This window comes from Rhinatrema bivittatum, chromosome 4 (genome assembly GCF_901001135.1).
Source record: "Rhinatrema bivittatum chromosome 4, aRhiBiv1.1, whole genome shotgun sequence".
NCBI lineage: Eukaryota > Metazoa > Chordata > Amphibia > Gymnophiona > Rhinatrematidae > Rhinatrema > Rhinatrema bivittatum.
Genome location: NC_042618.1, coordinates 294,140,054 through 294,162,683, shown reverse-complemented (window position 1 = coordinate 294,162,683; position 22,630 = coordinate 294,140,054). Strand labels below are relative to the sequence as shown.

At 50.1% G+C, this 22,630-nt stretch overlaps 1 protein-coding gene across 2 annotated transcripts in view; it reads right to left on the bottom strand.

Moving 5' to 3' along the window:
- ARHGAP11A (Rho GTPase activating protein 11A) overlaps nucleotides 1-22,630 on the bottom strand; it is a 237,228-nt gene that overhangs the window by 24,251 nt on the left and 190,347 nt on the right. For both annotated transcript variants that reach the window (XM_029600193.1, XM_029600194.1), the window contains exons 9-10: nucleotides 19,735-19,840; nucleotides 3,695-3,842 (exon numbers count right to left, since the gene is read on the bottom strand). In XM_029600193.1, coding sequence (XP_029456053.1) covers nucleotides 3,695-3,842; nucleotides 19,735-19,840 — 254 coding nt within the window. The remainder of the gene's footprint in view (nucleotides 1-3,694; nucleotides 3,843-19,734; nucleotides 19,841-22,630) is intronic.

Below are 22,630 nucleotides of genomic sequence, written 5' to 3'. Positions count from 1 at the left end.
ACTTTTCAAGCTTCGCATACAGCTTATGTTCCCTGAGGCGTTGTAAGACTTGGACGACGTGTCAGCGGTGGGCGGTCAAAGAATCGGAGAAAATCAAGATGTCGTCCAAATATATCACCACACATTGGTACAGGAGGTAGCGGAATATTTCATTCATGGTATTCTGGAATACTGCGGGGGCACTGCAAAGCCCGAACGGCATCACTAAATACTCATAGTGGACATCCCGGGTATTGAAGGCCGTCTTCCATTCATCACCTTCCTTAATTCAAATGAGGTTGTAAGCTCCTCGACGGTCCAACTTGGAAAAAATCCTCGCCTCTTGCAAGCGGTCAAAGAGTTCAGAGATGAGGGGCAAGGGATAGCGGGGTCCTTGACCGTTATGGCATTCAAGCCCCGGTAGTCTATGCAGGGGTGGAGAGTTCCATCCTTCTTCCCGACGAAGAAGAATCCAGCCCCTGCGGGGGAATTTGACTTCCAGATGAAGCCCCTCTCCAGGTTTTCCTTGATATACTCATTCATGGCCTGCGTTTCTGCAGGCGAGAGGGCGTAGGTGCGACCACGAGGCGGCTCAGTGCCAGGGAGAAGATTGATGGCGCAATCAAAGGATCAATGAGGAGGAAGAATCTCGGCCTTTTGCTTCGAGAACACATCCGCGTATGAAGCATAAGGCGCCGGCAAGCCTGGAAGACCGGTGGAGGCCACAGAGTAGGAGACTGGGATTACTGATTGGAGACATTTACCATGACAGCTCAGGCCCCAATGGGTAAGCTGTAAAGTCTTTCACTCGAACTGGGGACCGTGTTCTTGGAGCCACGGGAGGCCCAAGACTACCGGCTGCATAGACTGCTCCAAGATGTGGAACGACATCTCTTCACGATGAAGGAGCCCGACCCGTAGCGGGGTAGGTTCTGTCATATGGGTCACACGACCTGGGAGGGGTTTCCCTTGGATGGAAGAGATGACCAGTGGAGCAGGGATGCGGACCAGCGGGATCTCCAGGTGCTCCACCAATTTCTGCATTATGAAATTGCGCCGGCGCGTGAGACGACCAGGGCAAAGTATGGAACTCACCCATGGGTGACGTTAGCGCCACTGGAACAGTTAGTGGAGGTGCAGATGAAATTGAGCCTAGGGAGAGACCTCCCCCTGGTCCTAGGCACGGGAGTTCCAATCACGCAGGACATGCGGCTATCCGGTGACCCGCTGCACCGCAATAAAAACAGAGGTCCTTCTTTATTCGCCGATGGCATTTGCGGAAGGACAACTTCCCACGTCCCACATCCATGGGTTCATCGGGGAGCGACCGGGGGGTTCCCGACCTACCCTTTGGTGAGGGCGAATGGCAAGGGCGTCTGGACGGAGTTAAGGCCTTAGATGTCGTCTGGGTCTCTTGGCGGCACTCCTGGTGGTGCCGATCTATGCGGCCTGCCAAGTCGATCAAGGCGTTTAAGGACCTCGGTATCTCTCGCCCCGCGAGCTCGACCTTAATTTGGGGGCTCAGCCCCTGATAGAAAATGGTGTGGAGGCAGTCGGAGCCCCTGCTGAGCTCCGAGGAGAGGGCCCAAAAGTTGATGGCGTATTCTGCCAAGGTCCTCGAGCCTTGACGTAACTGCAGTAGTCTCGGGCCTGCCGAAACTTCTTGAGCCGGATCCCCGAAGTTTATTCGGAACAACTTCCAATACTCCCTGAGGTTCCTTAGAACGGGATCGTCCCGCTCTCATAGGGGGGAGGCCCATTCTAGGGCCTTCCCTTTAAGAACAGCCAGGATAAAGGTGGTCTTGGTGGCGTCATCTGGGAAGAGAGCGGCCTGTAGGTGGAAGTGCATGTTGCACTGGTTCATAAAACCCCTGCAGGCCCGAGGTTCCCCAGAGAACCGTGGCGGTGTGGGCAGGCGGATGACCGGCCGACCCCCAGAAGCCATAGGCGGGGAAGGCAGCGTAGGGTTCATGGGACCCAATGCATCAAAATGCTGGTTTAAACTCTACACTGAGGAAACCAGGGTGTCCAGGGTTTTCTGCTGGTCCATCAGTCGTTGGGCCATTCCTGGAATGGCCTGACGGGCGGATGCCTCTGCCGGGTCCATGGACTTGGCAATCTGTTATGCTCAGGCTTGTGAACCCTTGGCCGACGGGAGGATGGTATACCTTTCGGGGGATCCGTAGGTTCTCTCGTCGGGTGGCGAGGCAGAGCAGGAGACGGGACCGGCTGACCCTGGGCACTAGAGGCTGATGCGCCTGTGGAGGCGGATGAAGAGACGAGAAGAGGAGCTGCGTCTTCACCACTGGAAGTCTGTGGTCCCCCCAGGAGGAGCCCGTAGGGACCCAGACCGCTGGGACTTAGGCGGACCTTTGAGAGGTCAGGGTGATGGTGCAAGGGCTGACTGGAGCTTCGCCCTGGAAGCCCACGGTCCCCCCGGGAGGAGCCCGTAGGGACCCGGGCCGCTGGGACTTAGGCGGGCCCTTGGAGACGGTAGTCTGGAAGGAGTCCTAGGTCGAGTGCCAGAGGGTCGTCGCTCACCAGTCCGAGGTCACACACCGAAGGATAACCGCTTGCCAATCAGAAGTCGTACACCAGAGAATCACCGTGGCCAATCTGAAGTCAGGAACCGGGAACGTATAGACGAAGCAGGAACAAGATCCAAAGCTCAAGGAACTCACCGAAGCAAGCAGACTAGACAGCGCTGAAGGATGTTGCCAAGTCACTGTATGAGCAGAGGAAGCTGCCTTTTATACTTCTCCTGCTCTGGCTGATAGAGAACAGGTGAAGCCATTTAAAGGGATTAGGTCCCTTTAAATCTGTGGAGGAGGCGCGGCCTCGCACCTAAGGATGGTGGCGGCCATCTTAGATTTCCCCCACGGAGGAGACACGCCGCTGGATGCCACGAGGGGCGAGCAGGATGGCTCCCCCTGCAGCGAGCAGCACCGGAGGCCGCGCAGGCGCGACGGCCCGAATCAGAGCCCTCCCCCGGGGCTCAGGAACGCCGCGGATAAGGTAGGGGGCCGCGGTCGTGGGGCGCCACGGCCGCGGAACACAACAGATACTGGGTTTTATGGACCTTTAATCTGATCCAGTATGGCAAATCTTATGTTCTTATGAAAAATAGATTACTTCCAAAGGCTTTGTGAAGTTGCCTGTGCTGGATGTAGAGGCAGGTCATCCTAGGTGTGTATAAAGTTAGGCAGAGCCGAGAGAACCAGGACATCAAGCTAAAAAGATAGAGAGGATAGGCGAGTTGAAGGAGTTGGGAGTAGAGACTGAATCAAGGGACTAGAAGACAGATGAGGGAAACAATGACAGAACAGCAGGTCTGAAAGCTAAAGAGCTTGGATTACAGAGATTGTGATGGGAATGAGAATAGTATAGAAATGCAGAGTTAGGGATAGAACTGTGAAGTAGATTACAGTTCAGACAGAGGCTGAAATGAGAACTAGATGACAAAGACTGAGCATACCTTCAAAGAGAATTGGTCCAAATAGTAGTCAGTAAAGTGAATAGGAAAAGTAGATAATATAGTAAAGGAAATAAAAATAGGAGAAAATTCATAAAATCACACAAGTCAAGAAGAGTATTTAAATTGTTTTAAGATAAGAATCAGATTAGTAAGATTGGAAAAAGATCAACAAGATAACAAGACCATTACATTCAGTGGACAGGAAACCAAAAGGCTGGTGTTAGGTGTTTTCCCACTAACCAGTTTTTGTAAATCTGTCATCCTGACTGGGGCTGAAGGTTGTTTCTCTCTTCCTGGGTTCAGTTCCTTTTTCTGATTCCAACTTGTTGGCTTGTTGCCAGCCAATATTTTCAGATCCAGTAGTAGTCAGATGTCCATTTAGTATAGACTTTTAGGGAAGGAAGGAAAAGCACACACAAAGCAACAAAGATAAAACAGTAGCAATATAAAATGGTATGTAGGCATACATTAAAAATACCTATATCAAAGTAACTGTATATATATAATCTTTAACTTAAAGAAAGTAGAGTTGCTTACCTGTAACTGGTGCTCTCCTAGGACAGCAAGATGGCCGTCCTCACGCATGGGTGACATCATTGGATGGAATCCGACATGGAAAACTTAAGTCCAAGTTTTTGAAACTTTAACTAGGCACACTAGCATGCCCAGCATGCCCTATACCAAGCGTCCACACGGGGTCCCTCTTCAGTCTTATAACAGAATTATATGAAAAGAAATGTAAAGAGAGACCCAACTCCGCGGGGTGGTGGACAGGTTTTGGGAGGACTAACATCTTGCTGTCCTAGGACAACACCTGTTACAGGTAAGCAACTCTGCTTTCTCCTAGGACAAGCAGGATAGTACTCCTCACACATGGGTGAATCCCTAGCCACAGGCTGCTCCCTAACATAAAAGGGGACCAACAAGCACTAACCAGGTGCCAACGGGCACAACAATCACAGTGCTGTTGGTGACAGAGGGGGAGATGGCTTGAATCCAAACAATGGGCCCAAGGCAGGGAGAGTTCGGTTCTATACCTCGAAGAGATTCCTTTTTTTTTTTTCCCCTGCAAAATCATTTTTATTGCAAAGACATGCATTTCCACAAGCACGAGGAAGTATACAAGAAAAACGATACTAACAGGAGAACAATCGGTACAGTGGTTATGCAAGTCTTCTTTTAAGTAACAGCACCCACCCCTGTAATCAAACAAAACCCCCCGAACTGATCCCCACTCACATTCAAGCTATGCATACCAGTCACGCCTCACACGTCCCACCCATACAACTACCTCATCCAACAGAGACAGCCTCCCCCCCCGCGAGCCCTGCCCAGAAGCCCCATTTCCCATATACGTTAATAGGACCCTTAAACTAGCAAAACAAGAAGAAAAAAAGAGAAAAAAAAAAGTAGGCAGCATAATCCACTCAGGGGTTATTTGCCCTGGGAGGAGTGGAGTACCAAGTGATGTGGTAGCCCGCTGTACTCAATTGACTTTGAAAATCCGAGGAGAGAAGAGAAATAATAGTGAGCCCAGCAATCTGCATAGTGTTTGTCCATGGGCTTAGGAGATTTGGGAAAGTCCATTCGCTCCAGTAGAGCCATGTCCATCATGCGATGATGCCAGGCCGCAAGTGATGACATAACCAAGGGGTCAGTCCAATCAGCAAGTATAGTACAGCAGGCTAGTAGAAAAGCAATCCTGCCAAAGCGATCCTGGGCCCCGGAACACTGCGCAGAGAGCGCCCGCAGTCCAGCCAGCAGAAGAACAGCAGACAGTTGTAGAGGGAGCTGGATACATTTAGTGACGCAGGCCATTAGCGGAGTCCAGAAAGTCTCCAGGGACGAGCAAAGAATCAACTGATGTAACATGGTGCCTTCGGCTTTGGAGCATTTAATACATACGGAAGAAGAGAGGTGACCCATACGAAGATGGTGCACATCATCACAAATGGTATGATGGATAATCCGAAACTGCAGATCTTGCAAACCACAGTCCTTCAGCCGTTTATGGAGCGAGGTGAAACAAGAAGGAAGGTAACAGTGACGCCCCTCGCACAAAACGGTGTCTAATATCTGGCCAGAAGTTCAAGATAAGAAGTCAGCAACATGCTGTTAATCAGTCTCTTCCATCCTTTGATAGAATTGTGTGAGTACGCAAATTTGAACAGAGTTTTAGCGAAAGCGGTTTCTCCTCTGGCTGCAGTGAAAGGCCTGCAGGTAGTGGTGAGCTTGGAGAGAAGCAAAGAAGAACTTACGTGGTAACTTGTAATTTTCAACCATAGTTGCATATTGTAACACTTGAGGGGCGCCGTCTTCAAAATAGTGGAAGGCATACATAAGGCCACAACGAGCCCAGGCCTTGAATATCCCACTTGTGCTGGTACCAGGCTGACAATCACAGTTACCCACCAGCGGGGTGAGCAACGAGAACGAGCCTGGCAGTCGGTAGAGATAACAGCCATTGCCAGGCCTTTCAGCATGGATAGAAAAAACATTTGGGAATGGCTAATGATTGTACCGTGGCCGCGGGGGCTTGAACTACATATAAAGGGGACCAGGGCAAAGTCATATGGGTTAACATCCCCTCTTTGCAGTAAGAATAGGCATCAAGAATCCATTCCCCAATAAAGTGCAGCTGACAGGTGATGTTGTAAGCTCGGAAGTCAGGCAGGCCCATCCCCCCCCCCTGAGCTTTAGGGTGCACCAGAGTTTGATATTTAATCCAGGCATGCTTACCCGCCCATAAAAATTTGACCAGCCTGCAGTTTTTTAAGATTGTGGACTTTGAGCCAAAGAGGGAGCATGTGCAACTTATATAGCAATTTAGGAACAATCATCATTTTGATTAAGGCACAATGCCCAGAGAAAGTGAGGGGAAGAGACTGCCAAGCCTGCAACTGTTGCCCCAAAGTAGCCAAGATTTCACATATATTTAACTCAGAGCTTATCCAACTCTCTTGGGATTCAAACCCCTAAGTATTTCAGCTTCCCAGGTGCCCACATAAAAGGAAAGGAGCCTGGCCACTTCATAGGAAGCTGTGGATGTAGGGCCAATGCCTCGGATTTGGAAAAATGTATGCGAAGGCCCACTATGTCCTGGAACTGTGTGAAAATTGAGAGTATAACCAGTACACTCTGCCAGGGCCGGCCTACGACTAACAAGATGTCATCCGCAAACATAGCAATTTTAACAGGGTGCCCACACAAACTAATCCCCCAAAATCCTTTTTCCCGCCAAAGCTTTTCAGCTAGTGGCTCAATTGCTAATACAAATAGCAGGGGGGAAGTGGACATCCCTGCCGTACACCTCATTGTAGGGGAAATGGGACTGACATGCCCCCGTTAATAAGAATTTTAGCACTAGGATTGTGGTATAGGACTTGTAACTACGTGACAAAATCCCCGACTATCCCATATTGCTGGAGCACCCAAAACATATAATCCCAGGATAGGGAATCAAAAGCCTTTTCGGCATCTAAACTAAGAATAAGGGCTTCCTCCTGTGAGTGGTAAGTAAGGGCGGCAATGAGCCTTCTCACATTTTCCACCTCCTGACGATTAGGGACAAAGCCAGTCTGATCTGAGTGCACCAAAGAAGGCAAAATAGTATTGGGCCGGGCCGCCAGGACCGCCACGAGGATTTTTATGCCCACATTAATGAGAGAAATGGGCCTGTAAGATTCCATATCTTGTGGGTCCCGCCCCTTCTTTGGCAATAAAATGATAGTCGAACAATTCTCGTCCGACGGGAGATGTTTAAGCTGAATAAAAGACTAGACTAGGCAATAAGGAGAATTTCAGGGTTTTGTAAAACTCATTGCTGAGCCCATCAGGACCAGCCACTTTACCCCTTTTTCAGTTTCTGTATATCAGCAAAAATTTCAGAGTCCACGATGCGGGCGTTGACCACGGAAAGCTTGTCGTCTAGCAGTTGTGGCCAATTAAAATTTTGAAAAAACCCTCCAACACTGGCCGAAGGAGAGGTTTGGAATCATATAATTTCTAATAATATACCACAAAACTGGCTTCAATATCATGTGGACAAGTATGATATGCACCATCACTACCCTTAACCCCAGTAATAAAGGATTTGGTTCGGCGAGGTCCAACTAACAGGCTGATACATTTACCCCTTATTCAGTAAGGGGTAATAGTGCGTCGAAAACGCACGTCCAACCCCCACCCCCCCCCCCACCCCAAGACTAATAGCGCCCGCAACATGCAAATGCATGTTGATGGCCCTATTAGTCATTCCCACGCGATACAGTAAGTAAAATGTGCAGCCAAGCCACACATTTTACTTTAAGAAATTAGCGCCTACCGAAACGTAGCCGTTAATTTCTGCCGGTGCCGGGGAAGTGCACAGAAAAGTAGTAAAAACTGCTTTTCTGTGCACCCTCCGACTTAATATCATGGCGATATTAAGTCAGAGGTCCCAAAAGTTAAAAAAAAAAGTTAAAAAAAAAAAAATTTAAATGGGCCCGCAGCTTGAAAACCGGACGCTCAATTTTGCCGGCGTCCGGTTTCCGAACCCGTGGCTGTCAGCGGGTTTGACAACCGACACCGGCAAAATTGAGCGTCGGCTGTCAAACTCGCTGATAGCCGCCGCTCCTGTCCAAAAAGAGGCGCTAAGGACGCGCTAGTGTCCCTAGCGCCTCTTTTTACCGCTGGTCCTAATTTAAATAAATTAACTTACTGAATCGCACGCACAGGAGAATGGCCTACGCTCACCCGCTCTCCCGCAATTTTTACTGTATCGGCCCAAAAGTTGGCAAGGAGCTTACCCGGAACATTCCCATGTTTAAACAGCTGATATTTATAATATCGTAGGGATTTCGATGCTCTTTGATGCAAAGCATTATTTAGGGCCTGACTGATTCGGTCTGCTGCCTGCTTGTTCACTATGGTGGAATCCCATACAAAATTGACCTGTGCCTCTCTTTAACTCGGTGGTGAGACGCAGAATTTCTGCATTTCTCTGCTTATTGCTTTTCCAGCGAGCCATAATGTGTGTGGGGCAATGTTGGGCGTATTATTAAATTTAATATATTCTTCCCAGCCCTCTTTAAGGTACTCCCGAAAGTGCTCATCAGAATCCAAATCTGGAGGCATTCACCAGGAAAAAGCCGAGGAAGGGGATTTACCCAGCTGTAGAGTGACAGATACAGGTGCATGATCAGAAATTGAGATAGGCCCTATACTGTCATCGGTGACGTGAGGGAAAAAGTATTCTGGTACCAGAACATAGTCGAAACGAGAGTGAGAGCTATGAGGATGAGAAAAGAAAGTGAAATCCTGGTCCCCTGGATGCAAAAGCCTCCAAACATCTATTAAGTTTAACTCATGACAGAGAAAACTGACACCCAAATGCAGGTCATTACTGCTCATGGCCCTTGGGGGTTTACAATCAATTTGCTTGTCCATGACAGTATTAAAGTCGCCTCCCAAAATGAGGGCGCAATCCGGCAATTTCGTTAAAATACCCACCAGGTGGACAAAATAGTCATGAGAGTAGACATTTGGAGCATATGCATTGCAGAAAGCTATCCTTTGGTGGTAGTGCCCCACCACCACAGCATAACAACCTTCCACATCCTGCAGCACCTTGTCCAGCTGAAATGGTACCTGTTTGTGCAAAAGGATCGCTACACCTCTCTGCCTCGAAGAATAAGATGAAGAGTAGCAGCCCCCAACCCACTCCAATTTATGTTCTACCTCCGTCAAGTGAGTCTCTTGTAAAAAAAAAAAAAAAACCCAACTCTTGGGCTTTTAAACCCTGAAACAAGGATAATAATTTTTTGCGTTTAATTGGAGTGTGGATACCATCCACGTTCAGGGATGTTATCTTAACCGATACCATGACAGTTGGCTAAGAGAACAGAAAGTACAGCGTGTATCACAGAAAAGGCATTTACAGTGGGTAGACCGAACGCCCCCCAGCCTGAGCACTCCATCCCTCACCTCAGAACACATTGCAAAAGCAATTGCATACATGTTGGAAAGACATAAGGGCTCCTGGGCATGTTCCGGAACCCCCCTCCCCCCAGCCTGCTTCTTGCATTCACACACAAACTGCATCCATACCCAGACATACCCCCCACACACTGAATACAACCAAACCCAGAACTTCTTGCTCCTCAAGAGGCACAAAGTACCCATCCTCCCTACAGGACCATGGGCTTCCCTCAGCCCCCTCTCCCCCCCCCCCCCGTAACATCTCTCCCCCCCCCCCCCCCTCCTCTGCAGAACATATTTCTACTAGTATTTAGAACAGGTTAAAGAGAACTGGGGAGACAGACAACCAAACAAAGCCATCCCCCAGACAGTGAAAATAGAAAACGTAATAAAAGCAATGCAGAGACAATGGCTCATCCCCCTGTAAATGTGCAAGAGCAGTCAGGTAATTGCAGTATGAGAAGGAGGACTGAAACTCTAACTAATGCAAAGCCGGTACACCGCTGTCTGTCAGGTAACATTTTCTGGCTCCAGCGAGGATATGAAGGAATTGGCTTCTTCCTTTTTGTAGAAAAAGAGGACAGTACCGTTGTGTTGAACTCGTAGCTTAGCAGGAAGAAGTAGGGCGAACGGTATCCCCCTTTTGTGCAACTCCGTACAAGCAGCAGACAGGGCTTTATGTTGTGCAGAGACTGCGGCGGAGAAATCATGGAACAGCAGGATCTTGTGCCCCTGGTACTCTACGCCAGAGTGCTACCGAAAGGCACTCATGAGCTGAATTTTGTGGGTCCAGTTTAAAATTCTGGCCATCACGGGCCATGGTTTACTAGAATCAGCCCTGGGCTGCCCCATTCTGTGCACTCTTTCACAGCGCAGGAGACCAGTGTTCAAGGTCAGGCCCAAGTGACTGGGCAGCCAGGATTCAATAAGATCATACAGTTCCTGGTCTGGCACATATTCGGGAAGGCCTATTATTTTCAGATTATTGCACCGATTCCTATTCTCTTGATCTTCCAGTCTGTCTAGTATCGAAGAATGCTGCACAGAGAGCACTTGTACTTGCCTTTCCGCTGCATGCAGCCGGTCTTCCTGGTCAGACAGCCTGTGCTCCACTTCGTCCAATCTTTTAGCCTGCCCCTCCACAGTATTTACAACATCCTCTATAAAAGTTTGATTTTGAGGAGCCAAGCATCCACCACTTCAGCGACCTTAGCAGATATTTTAAGCAGGGCCTCCTCAGAGACCTCTGCAAACGGGGCTGTGTGGTCTCCCACGGTTGCAGCCGCCATCTTGGCCACACTGTGCTGAGAGGATCGTGCCGATCTTTGGCGCATTACTGGCCCTGGAATGCTTGTTTTCGCCGCAAAATGCGGCGAATCTGCAGCCCTAAGCGTCCGCTACAACCCCCGCGAATCCAAAAGGCAGATGCAAGCAAGAGGAGGAAGGATGGCGGCTGATTTGAAAGAAGGGAGCCTGGGCCTGGCTCACTAACGCAGCAGGCAGAGTTGTGCCGTTCCGGATCGCCTTACCAGTCTCAGAAGCCTCATTTTTGCTGCAATTCACGGCGAAATCACAGCCCCAGATGCCCTTGTCAGTTTCCCATCAAAAAAAGGGAATAATAAAATGTTTTTAGGTAGGGATGGCAACTGATTGGGGGGGGGGGGGGGGGGCAGAGCGAGCTGGTTATGCTTCCGACCCAAGTGACATCATCCCGGAAGTCCCCTCGAAGAGATTCCTGAGGACAGACCGGCCGAATCTCCTAGCCAAACCTACTGTCACGTGGTCATCCTTATCCAGACAGTAATGAGATGTGAATGTATAGAGAGAACTCCATGGGAATTGCTTGCAAGTGGGCCACTGACACTGCCATAGCTCTGACAGAATGAGCCTCGACATGACCCCCAAGGTGCAGCCCTGCCTGGACATAACAGAGGGAGATGCAATCTGCTAGCCAATTAAATAGTGTCTGTTTGGCAACGGTAACTCCCAACCTATTCATATCAAAAGAAAAAAAGTTGGGTGGACTGTCTATGGGCTTCTGTCTGCTCCAGACAGAAGGCTAAGGCTGTCTTGCAGTCCAAACTTTGCAGTACTTGCTTGTCTTAGTGCGAATGGGGCACGAGAAAGAATGTTGGCAGGATGTTTGACTGGTTAAGATGGAAATCCGTTACAACCTTAGGTAGGAACTTAGGGTGCGTAAGCAAGACCACAAGTCATGAAAAAATTTAGTGTAAGGTGGACAAGTCACTAAGGCCTGGAGCTCACTGACCCAACATGCTGAAGTGGCCACCACCAAAAATAAGACCTTCCAGGTCAGGTACTTCAGGTCACAGTGGCTCAAAAGGAGCTTTTCATCAGCTGAGCTAGCAGCAGGCTGAAGTCCAAAGACACAGCAGGAGACCTTAGGGGAGGCTTCAATTGAAGCAGGACCCTCATAAAACATACAACTATAGGCTGTACAGAGATGGGTGTACCATCTACACCATGGTGGTGTGCGCCAACTGCACTCAGATGAACTCTTAACAGAGTTGGTTTTGAAGTCAGCCTCCGTTAGTTGTAGAAGGTAATTAAGTACTTTTGTGTGGGGCAGGAGAACGGATCTAGAGCCTTCTGCTCACACCACATGGAAAACCTCTTCCACTTTAGTCCGCTGGAATTTCTAGTGGAAGGATTTCTAGAAGCCACCAGGACCCAAGACATCCTCAGAGAGCTTGAGCGATTGCAGATTTATCCTCTCAACATCCAGGCTGTGAGCGACAGAGCCTGGAGGTTGGGATGCCACAACCTGCCACAGTCTTGCATGATGAGTGCTGGGGAAGTCCCCAGACTGATCGGTTTCCGAATGGACAACTCCCGAAGAAGTGGAAACCAGACCTGTCTTAGCCAACGAGGGGCTATGAGAATCATAGTCCCTCTTGTCCTTGTTTAGTTTCAAGAGAGTCTTCGCCACTAATTGAATTGGAGGATATATGTACAGAAGACCCTTCCCCAATGGCGGGCAAAGGCATCCGAAACTCGTTTGCCGTCTGTTCTGTACAGGGAGCAGAACTGATTCACCTTCCTGTTGCAGAGGGATGTGAACAGATTCACAACTGGGCTCCCCCAGAGGCAGAAGATCCGGTTTGCTACCCTCTGATCCAGAGAACACTTGTGGGGTCTGAAGGCATGACTCAGCCTGTCTGCTATCACGTTCTCCATTCCAGCCAGATATATGGCCCTGAGCACCATCCCATGAGAGGGGCCCAGGACCAGATCTGGACTGCTTCCTGAAACAGGAGGTATTATCCTGTGCCTCCCTGCTTGTTGGCATACCACATTGCCACTTGGTTGTCTGTTTGGATCAGGACAATTTTGTTGGACGGCCGATCTCGGAAAGCCCACAGAGCGTACCTGATTGCCTGGAGCTCCAGGAAGCTGATTTGAAACTGTGCTTCCTGCGTGGACCATAGACCCTGAGTGCAGAGCCCTTCTACATGGGCACCCGACCCCAGGGTGGACGCATTCATAGTGAGGACAATTTGGTTAGGGGTAGCCTAAATGAGACTCCCTGCTCCAAATTTGAAAGAACATGCCACCAGGACAAAGAGTCCCGGAGGGAAGGAGTGATGCGGAAGCGATCCCGAAGGTCCTGCGTGGCTTGGCACCACTACAACCTTAAGGGCTTTGCGAATGTGTAAACGTGCTAAGGGAGTGACATGGACAGTGGAAACTGTTGGCCTCATGGCTGCAACATGTGGCAAGCTGAAACTTGCTGGCTCTGTTGAGTCACTGCCACCAAGGACGCTAGAATGATCGCCTGGGAGTGTGGCAGGAAGGCCTTGGCCTGAGCAGAGTCTAGCAGGGCTCCTATAATGTCCAATTGAGGTGAGGGGCTGAGGTGAGACTTCAAGTAGTTGATGACGAACCCTAGTGACTCCAGCACCTGGATGGTCAAGCGCTAGGACCGACCGGCCACTGCCTGAGAAACATTCTTGACCAGCCAATCGTCCAGATAAGAGAAAACATACACTACCAGTCTGCGGAGGTGCGCCCCCACAACAGCCAGACACTTCGTAAGGACACGTGGGGCTGACGCTAGCCCGAACGGCAACACTCTGTACTGGAAGTGCTGTTTTCTGCAGACTCTGCTTGATAGCAAGTTTTGCTGATAGAAAAAAACCAGACAAATACCGGAGACCGTGAATGCCAGCTCTGAAGAAAAAGTTATAAACCATTCTTGCAGGACTTCATAGATAACAGCAGAATCAACAAAGTGAGACACAGAATGAGCAGGAGACGGCACTGAGGGTACGAAGCAGATAATCTGTGGGAAGGAATGCGAAGGGAGAGATAAGGGGAGACAAAGCAGACGAGCGCAATAAAGTTTGTGGTGTGAAACATGCAAGCAGAAACCAGATGGCTTGCTGACTTTGCTAGTTTAACCTATATAAGTAGAGCTGGGATGTAGCAGAGCTTTAAGCAAAAAATTCTGTTCCAGAGCCAGCGCTGTGCTACGTTTTTGTTTCCTGTGTGTATCCATTTTGCTTATACGCAGTATATGATTTATAATACAGACTAATAATGTAAAATAAAATCAGAGTTGTTCTTTTAAACATATTTTGAGTTGGTCTCCTTTTTTAACATTTCCCACCACAAATCTGAGATACTTCCTGTGACCTGGAAAGATCTTGATCTGGGTGTATACGTCCTTTAAATCGAGGGAGCATTGCCAGTTCTCTTTTTGCAGGAGGGGAATCAGGGTGCCCAGGGAAACCATCTTGAACTTTTCTCTTCTGAGAAATCTGTTCAAGGCCCTTAGTTCTAGGATAGAATAGAGTCCCTATGTTCTCTTTGGAATCGGGAAGTACTGGAAGTAGAAACCTTGCTCTCTTTGCCCAGGAGGGACAGGCTCGACCGCTCTGGCCGTAAAGAGGGCAGAGAGCTCCTGCAATAGTACCTCCTGATGTACTATCGGCCCCCAAGACAGGCACGGAGGAGAATTTGAAAGGACACCCAACAGGTTCAATCGGTACCCCTGGCAGATGATGGACAAAACCAACTGGTCTAAGGTTATTCTAGGTCACCGGTTCATGAAGAACCATAGCCTGCCCCTAACCAGCGTCTCTGGTATGGGCAGCTTCCTCATGCTCCCTATGATCCGGTCAAAACCCTTTCTTGAGATTTGGCTGGGGCACTGTTTGGGAGATCACTGCTGCCTGGGACGGCCGCAAAAGCTCACCTTCTGGGCACAGGAGCAAGAGGGCGAAGGATAGTACTTCCTCTGGCGGTAGAAAGACCTCCTCTGCCCTTGCTTCGCTGACCTCCTGGTGGCGGAGGGCAGGTCTGAAGTACTGGTGGAGAGTTGCTGGAGAGTCTCATAGTGATCCCTCAACTCGGCCACTGTGTCCCTCCCCTTATCTCCAAAGAGATTCTCTATGCACGGCAGGTCAGAGAGTCATTCCTGTCTGAGATCCAAGGCCAACAGCCATACCATTCTGCGAGTACCGATTCCCACTGCAGAGGCTCTCACTGCCATCTCAAAAACATTGTAGGTGGAGTGCACCTCATGTTCCATGCACTCTAGGCCCTGATGCACCAGCAACATAAAGGTGTCTTGCTGCTGTTGAGGCAGCCGCTCTGCTGCCTCCTGCACCTGATTCCAGAAGTTGCGAGGGTATTGGCTCATGTAGTGCTGGTAGGAGGCGATGCAGGCAATGATCATACACCCCTGAAAAGCTTTCCTCCCAAGGGCATCCAGCGCTCTGTGATCCCATCCTGGGAGCACTGAGACATGGGTCCGAGAGCACTTGGGTCTTCTTAAGAACGGATTTGAGCACTCCAACTGGTGTCCCAGCTGATGCTTCTTGAATCCAGTAGCCTGTTGGAAGAGGTAAACCCCGTCTGCCTTCCTGTTAACAGGAGGAACCATGAAGGGGCGCTCCCAAATTCTCAACAGCAACTTCTTAAAGATTTTGTGCACCGGGACCACCACAATCGCTTTAGGAACCTCTACAAACTGGAGGATCTCCAGCATCTTGTGCTGGGCATCCTCTTCAGTCATTAACTGAAATGGGATGGCCTCCACCATCACCCTCACAGAACCTGCAAAGGTCAGGTCCTCAGGCGAAGACCTCCTTCACTCTTCTGGAGGACAGGGTTCCGAGGGGAGATCCTCTGAGTCCTCTGTGGTGTCATCCCCCCAGGGATCATAAGGCACCTCTCATCCTCACTGTATTCCACAAGGGATGGAGCCCCAGGTGCTTGGCCTTCGTCCAGGGGCATGGCCACCAGTGGCACTGGTGTGGGCCCCGCAAAAGCTGGATAGGGGGCTGCAAGCTGCTGTAGCACCATCGGCACAAACCTCAGAGGAACTTGCAACGACCACTACATCAGTCGGGGGAAGCATCGGTGCCTGGTGGGCACAGACAGCTGCCCGGGAACAGATGCCAGCTGGATCGGCAATACACCGATAAAGACATTGAGGCGCTCTAGCAGTGATTCCAGCAGGAAGAATCCAGGGACCTATAATGTCGGTGCCACCAGCTCGATGCCTGGGAGTGCCTATCGATCACCAGCTGGACTCTGTGCTCTAACTCCTCCTTGAAGGATGCCAATGCCGAAACGGACTGGGAGGTAGGAGGGTCGACCAGATCTTCCTCGGAGCCATGAGGTGGATTGGTGACTGACACCTGGACCGATGGATACCATCGCTGACGCCCCATCGATGATCATCGTTCTCGCTGCAGGGTCGCTTCGGAGGCATGATGGCAAGCGCCGGCACCAACCCGAGCCTGGCACTATGCAAAGGTGACCGCTGCTGATGCTTCCTTGACTTCCCTCTGTACTCAGCCTCGTCTTTCCTCGATCCAGAGGTCGTTGATGACAAACCCAATGCCCTCGACCTGGAGACAGAGACAGCAGTTGGTCCCCGGCACCCCTATCCACCGGCAGCACTGACGGAAATGATGGCCCCGCCAGTGTCGAGGCCTCGGTGTCCATCAGTGTGGCTCTTTGGCCCTTCGGTGTCTAAGCCACTGATGCAGAAGTCGATGGCTTGGACTTGCTCGCCCTGAAGAGCTTCTTCAACTTATCAAGGCGAACTCGATGTCCCTTCGGGGTCATTTGGTAGCACGTGCAGCACTCCCAAACGTCATTCAGTGCCCCCAGGCAGAGGTGCATACTTCATGCGGGTCCGTGATGGACATAGTCCTCGGGCACTGGGAGCATCTGCGAAAATCTGATGAGGACATAACGATATGAACTAAGAGGGGTGAAAAATGACATGGAAGCGGCAGGCTACTGATGCTGGCGGGCTCTGAGGCACCGTTGCCACAGGGGAACAAAGTGAAAAGAAACTTGTTGAACCTGCAAAAATCCTGACTGGAAAGCGAGGGGAACCAAACAGGGACCTGAAATTGAGAAAATCACAAAAAAACACCAATGAATTGGTGCAAAGTTTTCCATTGAAACTTTTTTCAGCTAAAGAACACGAGCTCACAAACCACGACACAAAATCTGCGCAGGAAAAAAAAACAGACTGAAGAGGGACCCTGCGTGGATTAGGGCATGCTGGGCATTCTCAGTTTGCCTTGTCAAAGTTCTAGAAACTTTGACAAAAGTTTTCCATGCTGTGCTGCATCAGATGATGTCACCCACATGCTTGTCCTAGGAGAAAGAGCAGTTGCTTACCTGTAACAGGTGTTCTCCTAGGACAGCAGGATGTTAGTCCTCACAGATGAGCGACATCAGATAGAGCCCGGCATGGAAAACTTTTGAGAAAGTTCCTAGAAGTTTTGACTGGCACACTGAGCATGCCCAGCATGCCACCTTCCTCGTGTCCACACGAGGTCCCCCTTTAGTCTCGAAACATGGCAAAATACAAGCAAAAGAATAAAACAACAAAAAACGCAGGAAAAACCCAACTCCGTGGGGTGGTGGGCAGGTTTCCTGAGGACTACCATCCTGCTGTCCTAGGAGAACACGTGTTACAGGTAAGCTACTGCACTTTCTCCTAGGACAAGCAGGATGGTAGTCCTTACAGATGGGTGAATACCAAGCTTCAGGCTGTTCCCGGAAACAAAGATCAAAACATACTGAACAAGGTGCCAACGGGCACAGAACAACTGAGGTACTGTTGGAGGATAGGGAGATAGCCTGGTCTTAAGTAGAGGGCCCTAGGTAGGAACAGTTGGTTTTAAGTCTGGAAGAGATTCGGCCAATCTGTCCTGCGCAATTTCCCATCTTGTCGACCATCTTTGTCCAAGCAGTAATGGGCAGTGAACGTGTGAAGGGAGTTCCATGTCACAGCCCTGCATATCTCTGTGATGGGGACCGTCTGTAAGTGGGCCACCGATGCCGCCATAGCCCTCACAGAGTGAGCTTTAACTCAGGTTTCTAGATGAAGGCCAGATTGTGCACAGCAGAATGAGATGCAATCTGCAAGCCAGTTCAATAAGGTCCGATTACCCACTGCGACCCCTAGTCTGTTCTTATAGAAAAAAAATGAACAGCTGGTTCTTGCTGAGCGTTCTAAGTAGAAAGCCAAAGCTCTCTTGCAATCTAGCGTATGTAGATCCCGTTCCCCCTGATGGGAATGGGGTCTTGGAAAAAAGGTGGGCAACACAATGGATTGATTAAGGTGGAAATCAGTCACAACCTTAGGCAGGAACTTGCAATGTGTAAGGAGGACCACACAATCATGAAAACGTTTCACGCAGGGAGAGTACGTCACCAAGGCTTGAAGCTCACTTATTCTGCGAGCCGAAGTAACCACCACCAGAAAGAGGACCTTCCAGGAGAGGAATTTCAGTTCACAGGTGCGCATGGGCTCAAAAGGAAGATGAATGAGCCATGCCAGCATCACGTTGAGATCCCAGGCTCCACGGGGGCCACAGAAACAGCTTTAGCTGCAGGAGATCCTGCATGAAGCAACTTACTATAGGCTGAATGGGTGTACCAGAAACACCCTGTTGGTAATCACTAATCACGCTCAGATGGATTCTGACTGAGGTGGTTTTAAGTCCATCCTCGGAAATGTGCCACAAAGTAGTCCAAGAACTTTGAAAGCGGGCAAGTAAATGGATCTAATCCATGCCCCGTACACCACACTGAGAACCTCTTCCACTTCAACTTGTAAGACTTCCTGGTGGATGTTCCCACTCCCCGGGATCCAGCTGTTGACTGAGGAAGTCCATCTGCACGTTGTCCACGCCTGCCACGTGAGAGGCTGTGATGCCTTCCAGATGAAGCTTGGCCCAAGCGAAGAGGAGGTGTGCTTCCTGTGCCACGGCCAGACTCCTGGTTCCTCCCTGGTGATTGAGATATGCCACAGTGGTGGCGTTGTCCGAGAAGACTCGAACCATTCTCCCCTGCACCAGGGACTGGAATGCCAACAACGCTTTGCGGACTACCCTTGTCTCTAGGAGATTGATAGACCACGACTGTTCGGGTAAGGGCCAGGTTCCCTGCGATGTATGACTGAGGCACACTGCTCCCTAGCCTTGAAGGCTCGCATCCGTTGTCACAATCACCCACTCTGGGATTTCGAGGGGCATCCCCTTCTGTAAGTTGTCTTCCGACAGCCACCATTGCAGGCTGGACCTGATTCGCTGCGACAAAGGCAGGGGCAACTGGTATTGCTCAGACACTGGGTCCCACCGTGACAGTAGATCTCTCTGCAACAGTCTCAGGTGAGCGAAGGCCCAAGGCACCAATTCCAATGTTGAAACCATGAATCCCAGAACTTGTAGGTAATCCCACACTGGGGACTGGAAGCTGTAACAAGAGACACACTTGTTGCTGCAATTTGTACATCCTGTTGTTCGTGAGGATCACCCTGCCCTGGAGGGTGTTGAAACGAGCTCCCAAATACTCCAGACACTGTGACTGAGTCAGATGACTTTTCGCTTCGTTGATTACCCAGCCTAGGGACTGGAGACAATGGATTACAATGGATTACACGAAGAACAGTCCGCTTGCCTTCCTCTTCCGACTTGACTCGAATCAGCCAATCATCGAGGTAAGGATGGACCATTATCCCTTCCTTCTGGAAGGTCGCCGCCACCACGACCATCATCTTGGTAAAGGTGCGCAGAGCTGGTGCCAGCCCAAACGGCAGCACCCGGAACTGAAAATCCTGACCCAGGATCTTGAATCGTAGGAATCTCTGGTGAGCGCTGCAAATCGGGATGTGAAGATAAGCCTCGGTGAGATCCAAGGAGACAGTGAAGGCAAGTCTCTCATAAGCATATTAATTCTGGATATCCTGAAAACCAGACTGTCAAGGGGGTAACTCCATGACTGGACTGGGAAAGACTGCTATAAGTAACTGTCTTTCAACTTACATCTCTGCTGTTTCTGCCCAGACTAAATTTGAGACGCAATGACCTGCGCACCATCTCTTTCCGGCTAATCTTGGGAGAGAAGTAGCCTGTCTTCCCCGATTCCACCCTGGAAAACAAAGAAAGAGATAAACAAGTCAGCCTTTCCTTCCTTCTTTGTATTGTCCTACAACTGTCAGAGGAACAGCAGTTACTATTTGCCTGTAGAAAGTTATCAAAATCATCCAGGTACCTTAAAATTATCCACACGGGGTCAGCAGCACCCATCAATATCAACATTATATTAAATGGAGAAATTACTTACCTGATAATTTCGTTTTCCTTAGTGTAGACAGATGGACTCAGGACCAATGGGTATAGTGTACTCCTGAAAGCAGTTGAAGACGGATCATATTTCAATCTGACATCAGCCCTAGTACATATACCCCTGCAGGAAGTGCAGCTCTTCAGTATTCTCCTCGAAAAGCATTGTGGATGTATGTGTGAAGGACTAATTTGAATAACTTGATTAACTTTATAACTTGAATAACTTGATTAACTTTATAACTTGATTAACTTGAACTGGTTGAATTGGCTACAGCTGGAGACCGCCAGTGCCCTCAACCGAGATGAAGGAATCATGGTTTACCCTTGAATCACTTGCTCCCGGGGATGTCCCCCGAGAATTCCATGAGTAACGGCAGCCATGGGTGGGATGCTGAGTCCATCTGTCTACACCAAGGAAAACGAAATTTTCAGTTAAGTAATTTCTCCATTTCCTAGCGTGTAGCAGATGGACTCAGGACCAATGGGATGTATAAAAGCTATTCCTGAACCGGGTGGGAGGCTGCCCGTGACCCACTTAGTACTGCCCTTGCAAATGCTGTGTCCTCCCGAGCCTGAACATCCAGGCAGTAAAACCTGGAGAAGGTGTGGATGGAGGACCATGTCGCCGCCTTGCAGATCTCAACGGGTGACAGCATCTTGGTTTCCGCCCAGGACACTGCCTGGGCTCTAGTAGAATGGGCCTTGACTTGTAAAGGCGGTGGCTTACCTGCTTCCACTTAGGCTGCCTTGATGACTTCTTTGATCCAGCGGGCTATGGTTGCTCGCGAGGTCGCTTCCCCCTGCTTCTTCCCGCTGTGAAGGACGAATAGATGGTCCATCTTTCGTATGGATTCCGACCTCTCCAGGTATCGGACTAGGAGCCTGCCAACGTTGAGATGTCGTAGACTTCGAGCCTCTTCCGAATTCTTATGCTCATCTGGGAATGGTAGCGAGATGGTTTGGTTGAGGTGGAAGTGAGACACCACTTTGGGGAGGAATGACGGAACTGTGCATAACTGGATGGTTCCCAGGGTAAGTCTGAGGGACGGCTCCCGGCAGGACAGTGCTTGTAGCTCGGATATACGACGAGCTGAACAGACTGCCAGCAGGAAGGCTGTCTTCAATGTTAATAGTCAGAGAGACAGGCCGCAGAGAGGTCTGAAGGAGGTTCCTGCTAGGAAATCTAAGACTCCAAAGAGGCACCGGCCACTTTAGGGGTGGTCGGATGTGCTCGACTCCTTTCAGGAAGTGGGAGACATCCGGGTGAGAGGCTATGCTGCCGCTCTCGCTCTTGGTTCCCGTAGCATGATAAGGCCATCACCTGTACCTTGATGGAATTGAGGGACAATCCTTTCTGTAGTCCGTTCTGTAGGAATTCCAAAATCGCAGGAATTTTGACTGAGTGTGGTATGATGTCGTGGTCCTCACACCAGGATTCGAATACTCTCCAAATCCTTATGTATGTTAGGGATGTGGAGAACTTGCGTGCTCGGAGTAGGGTGTCAATTACTGCCCCCGAGTATCCTCTCCTCCTTAGGCGAGTCCTCTCAATGGCCAGACCGTAAGAGAGAATCGAGCTGGATCCTCATGGAGGATCGGTCCCTGTTGGAGCAGGTCTCTGTGTGGAGGTAGAGGCAGGGGGTTCCCTGCCAGCAGTCTTTGCATGTCTGCATACCATGGTCTTCTTGGCCAGTCCGGGGCCACTAGAAGTACTGGCCCCCTGTGGTGTTCTATCTTGTGGATGATCGCGCCCAATAGGGGCCACAGCGGGAAGGCGTATAACAGAGTCTCCTGTGGCCAGTTCTGTACCAGGGCATTGATTCCCTGGGACTGGGGTTCCCTCCTGCAGCTGAAGAAACTGGGTACCTGGGCATTGGACCGACTTGCCAGGAGGTCCATGTTTGGTGTTTCCCAACGGTTTACTATCAATTGTAATGCTGTGGTTGACAGCTTCCATTCTCCTGGATCAAGACTCTCTCTGCTGAGGTAGTCTGCTGCGACATTGTCTTTCCCGGCAATGTGGACGGCCGAGATCTCTTGAAGATTCCCTTCCGCCCATGACATTAGGGGGTCTATTTCCAGAGACACCTGTTGGCTTCTGGTTCCTCCCTGATGGTTGATGTAGGCCACTGTTGTGGCATTGTCCGACATTACTCTGACCGCTTTGCCTCGGAGTCTGTGACCGAACCTTAGGCAGGCTAGTCTGACTGCCCGGGCTTCTAGGCGATTGATATTCCATCCCGACTCTTCTTTGTTCCATTGCCCTTGGGCGGTTAGCTCCTGGCAATGTGCTCCCCATCCTCGTAGACTGGTATCCGTGGTGAGTAGGATCCAGGCTGGGGAGGATAGTCTCGTTCCCTGGCTCAGATGGGTTTCTTGTAGCCACCATCGTAGTTGGGCTCGAACTCTGTCCGGGAGCTGAAGCCGTACGGTGTATTTCTGGGACAGTGGATTCCATCGTGATAGTGAGCGTTGTAGGGGTCTGATGTGAGCCCGTGCCCATGGGACTACTTCCAGTGTGGATGCCATAAGGCCGAAAACTTGTAGGTAATCCCATGCTGTGGGGCGAAGTTCGCTCAACAGGGTTCGTAAC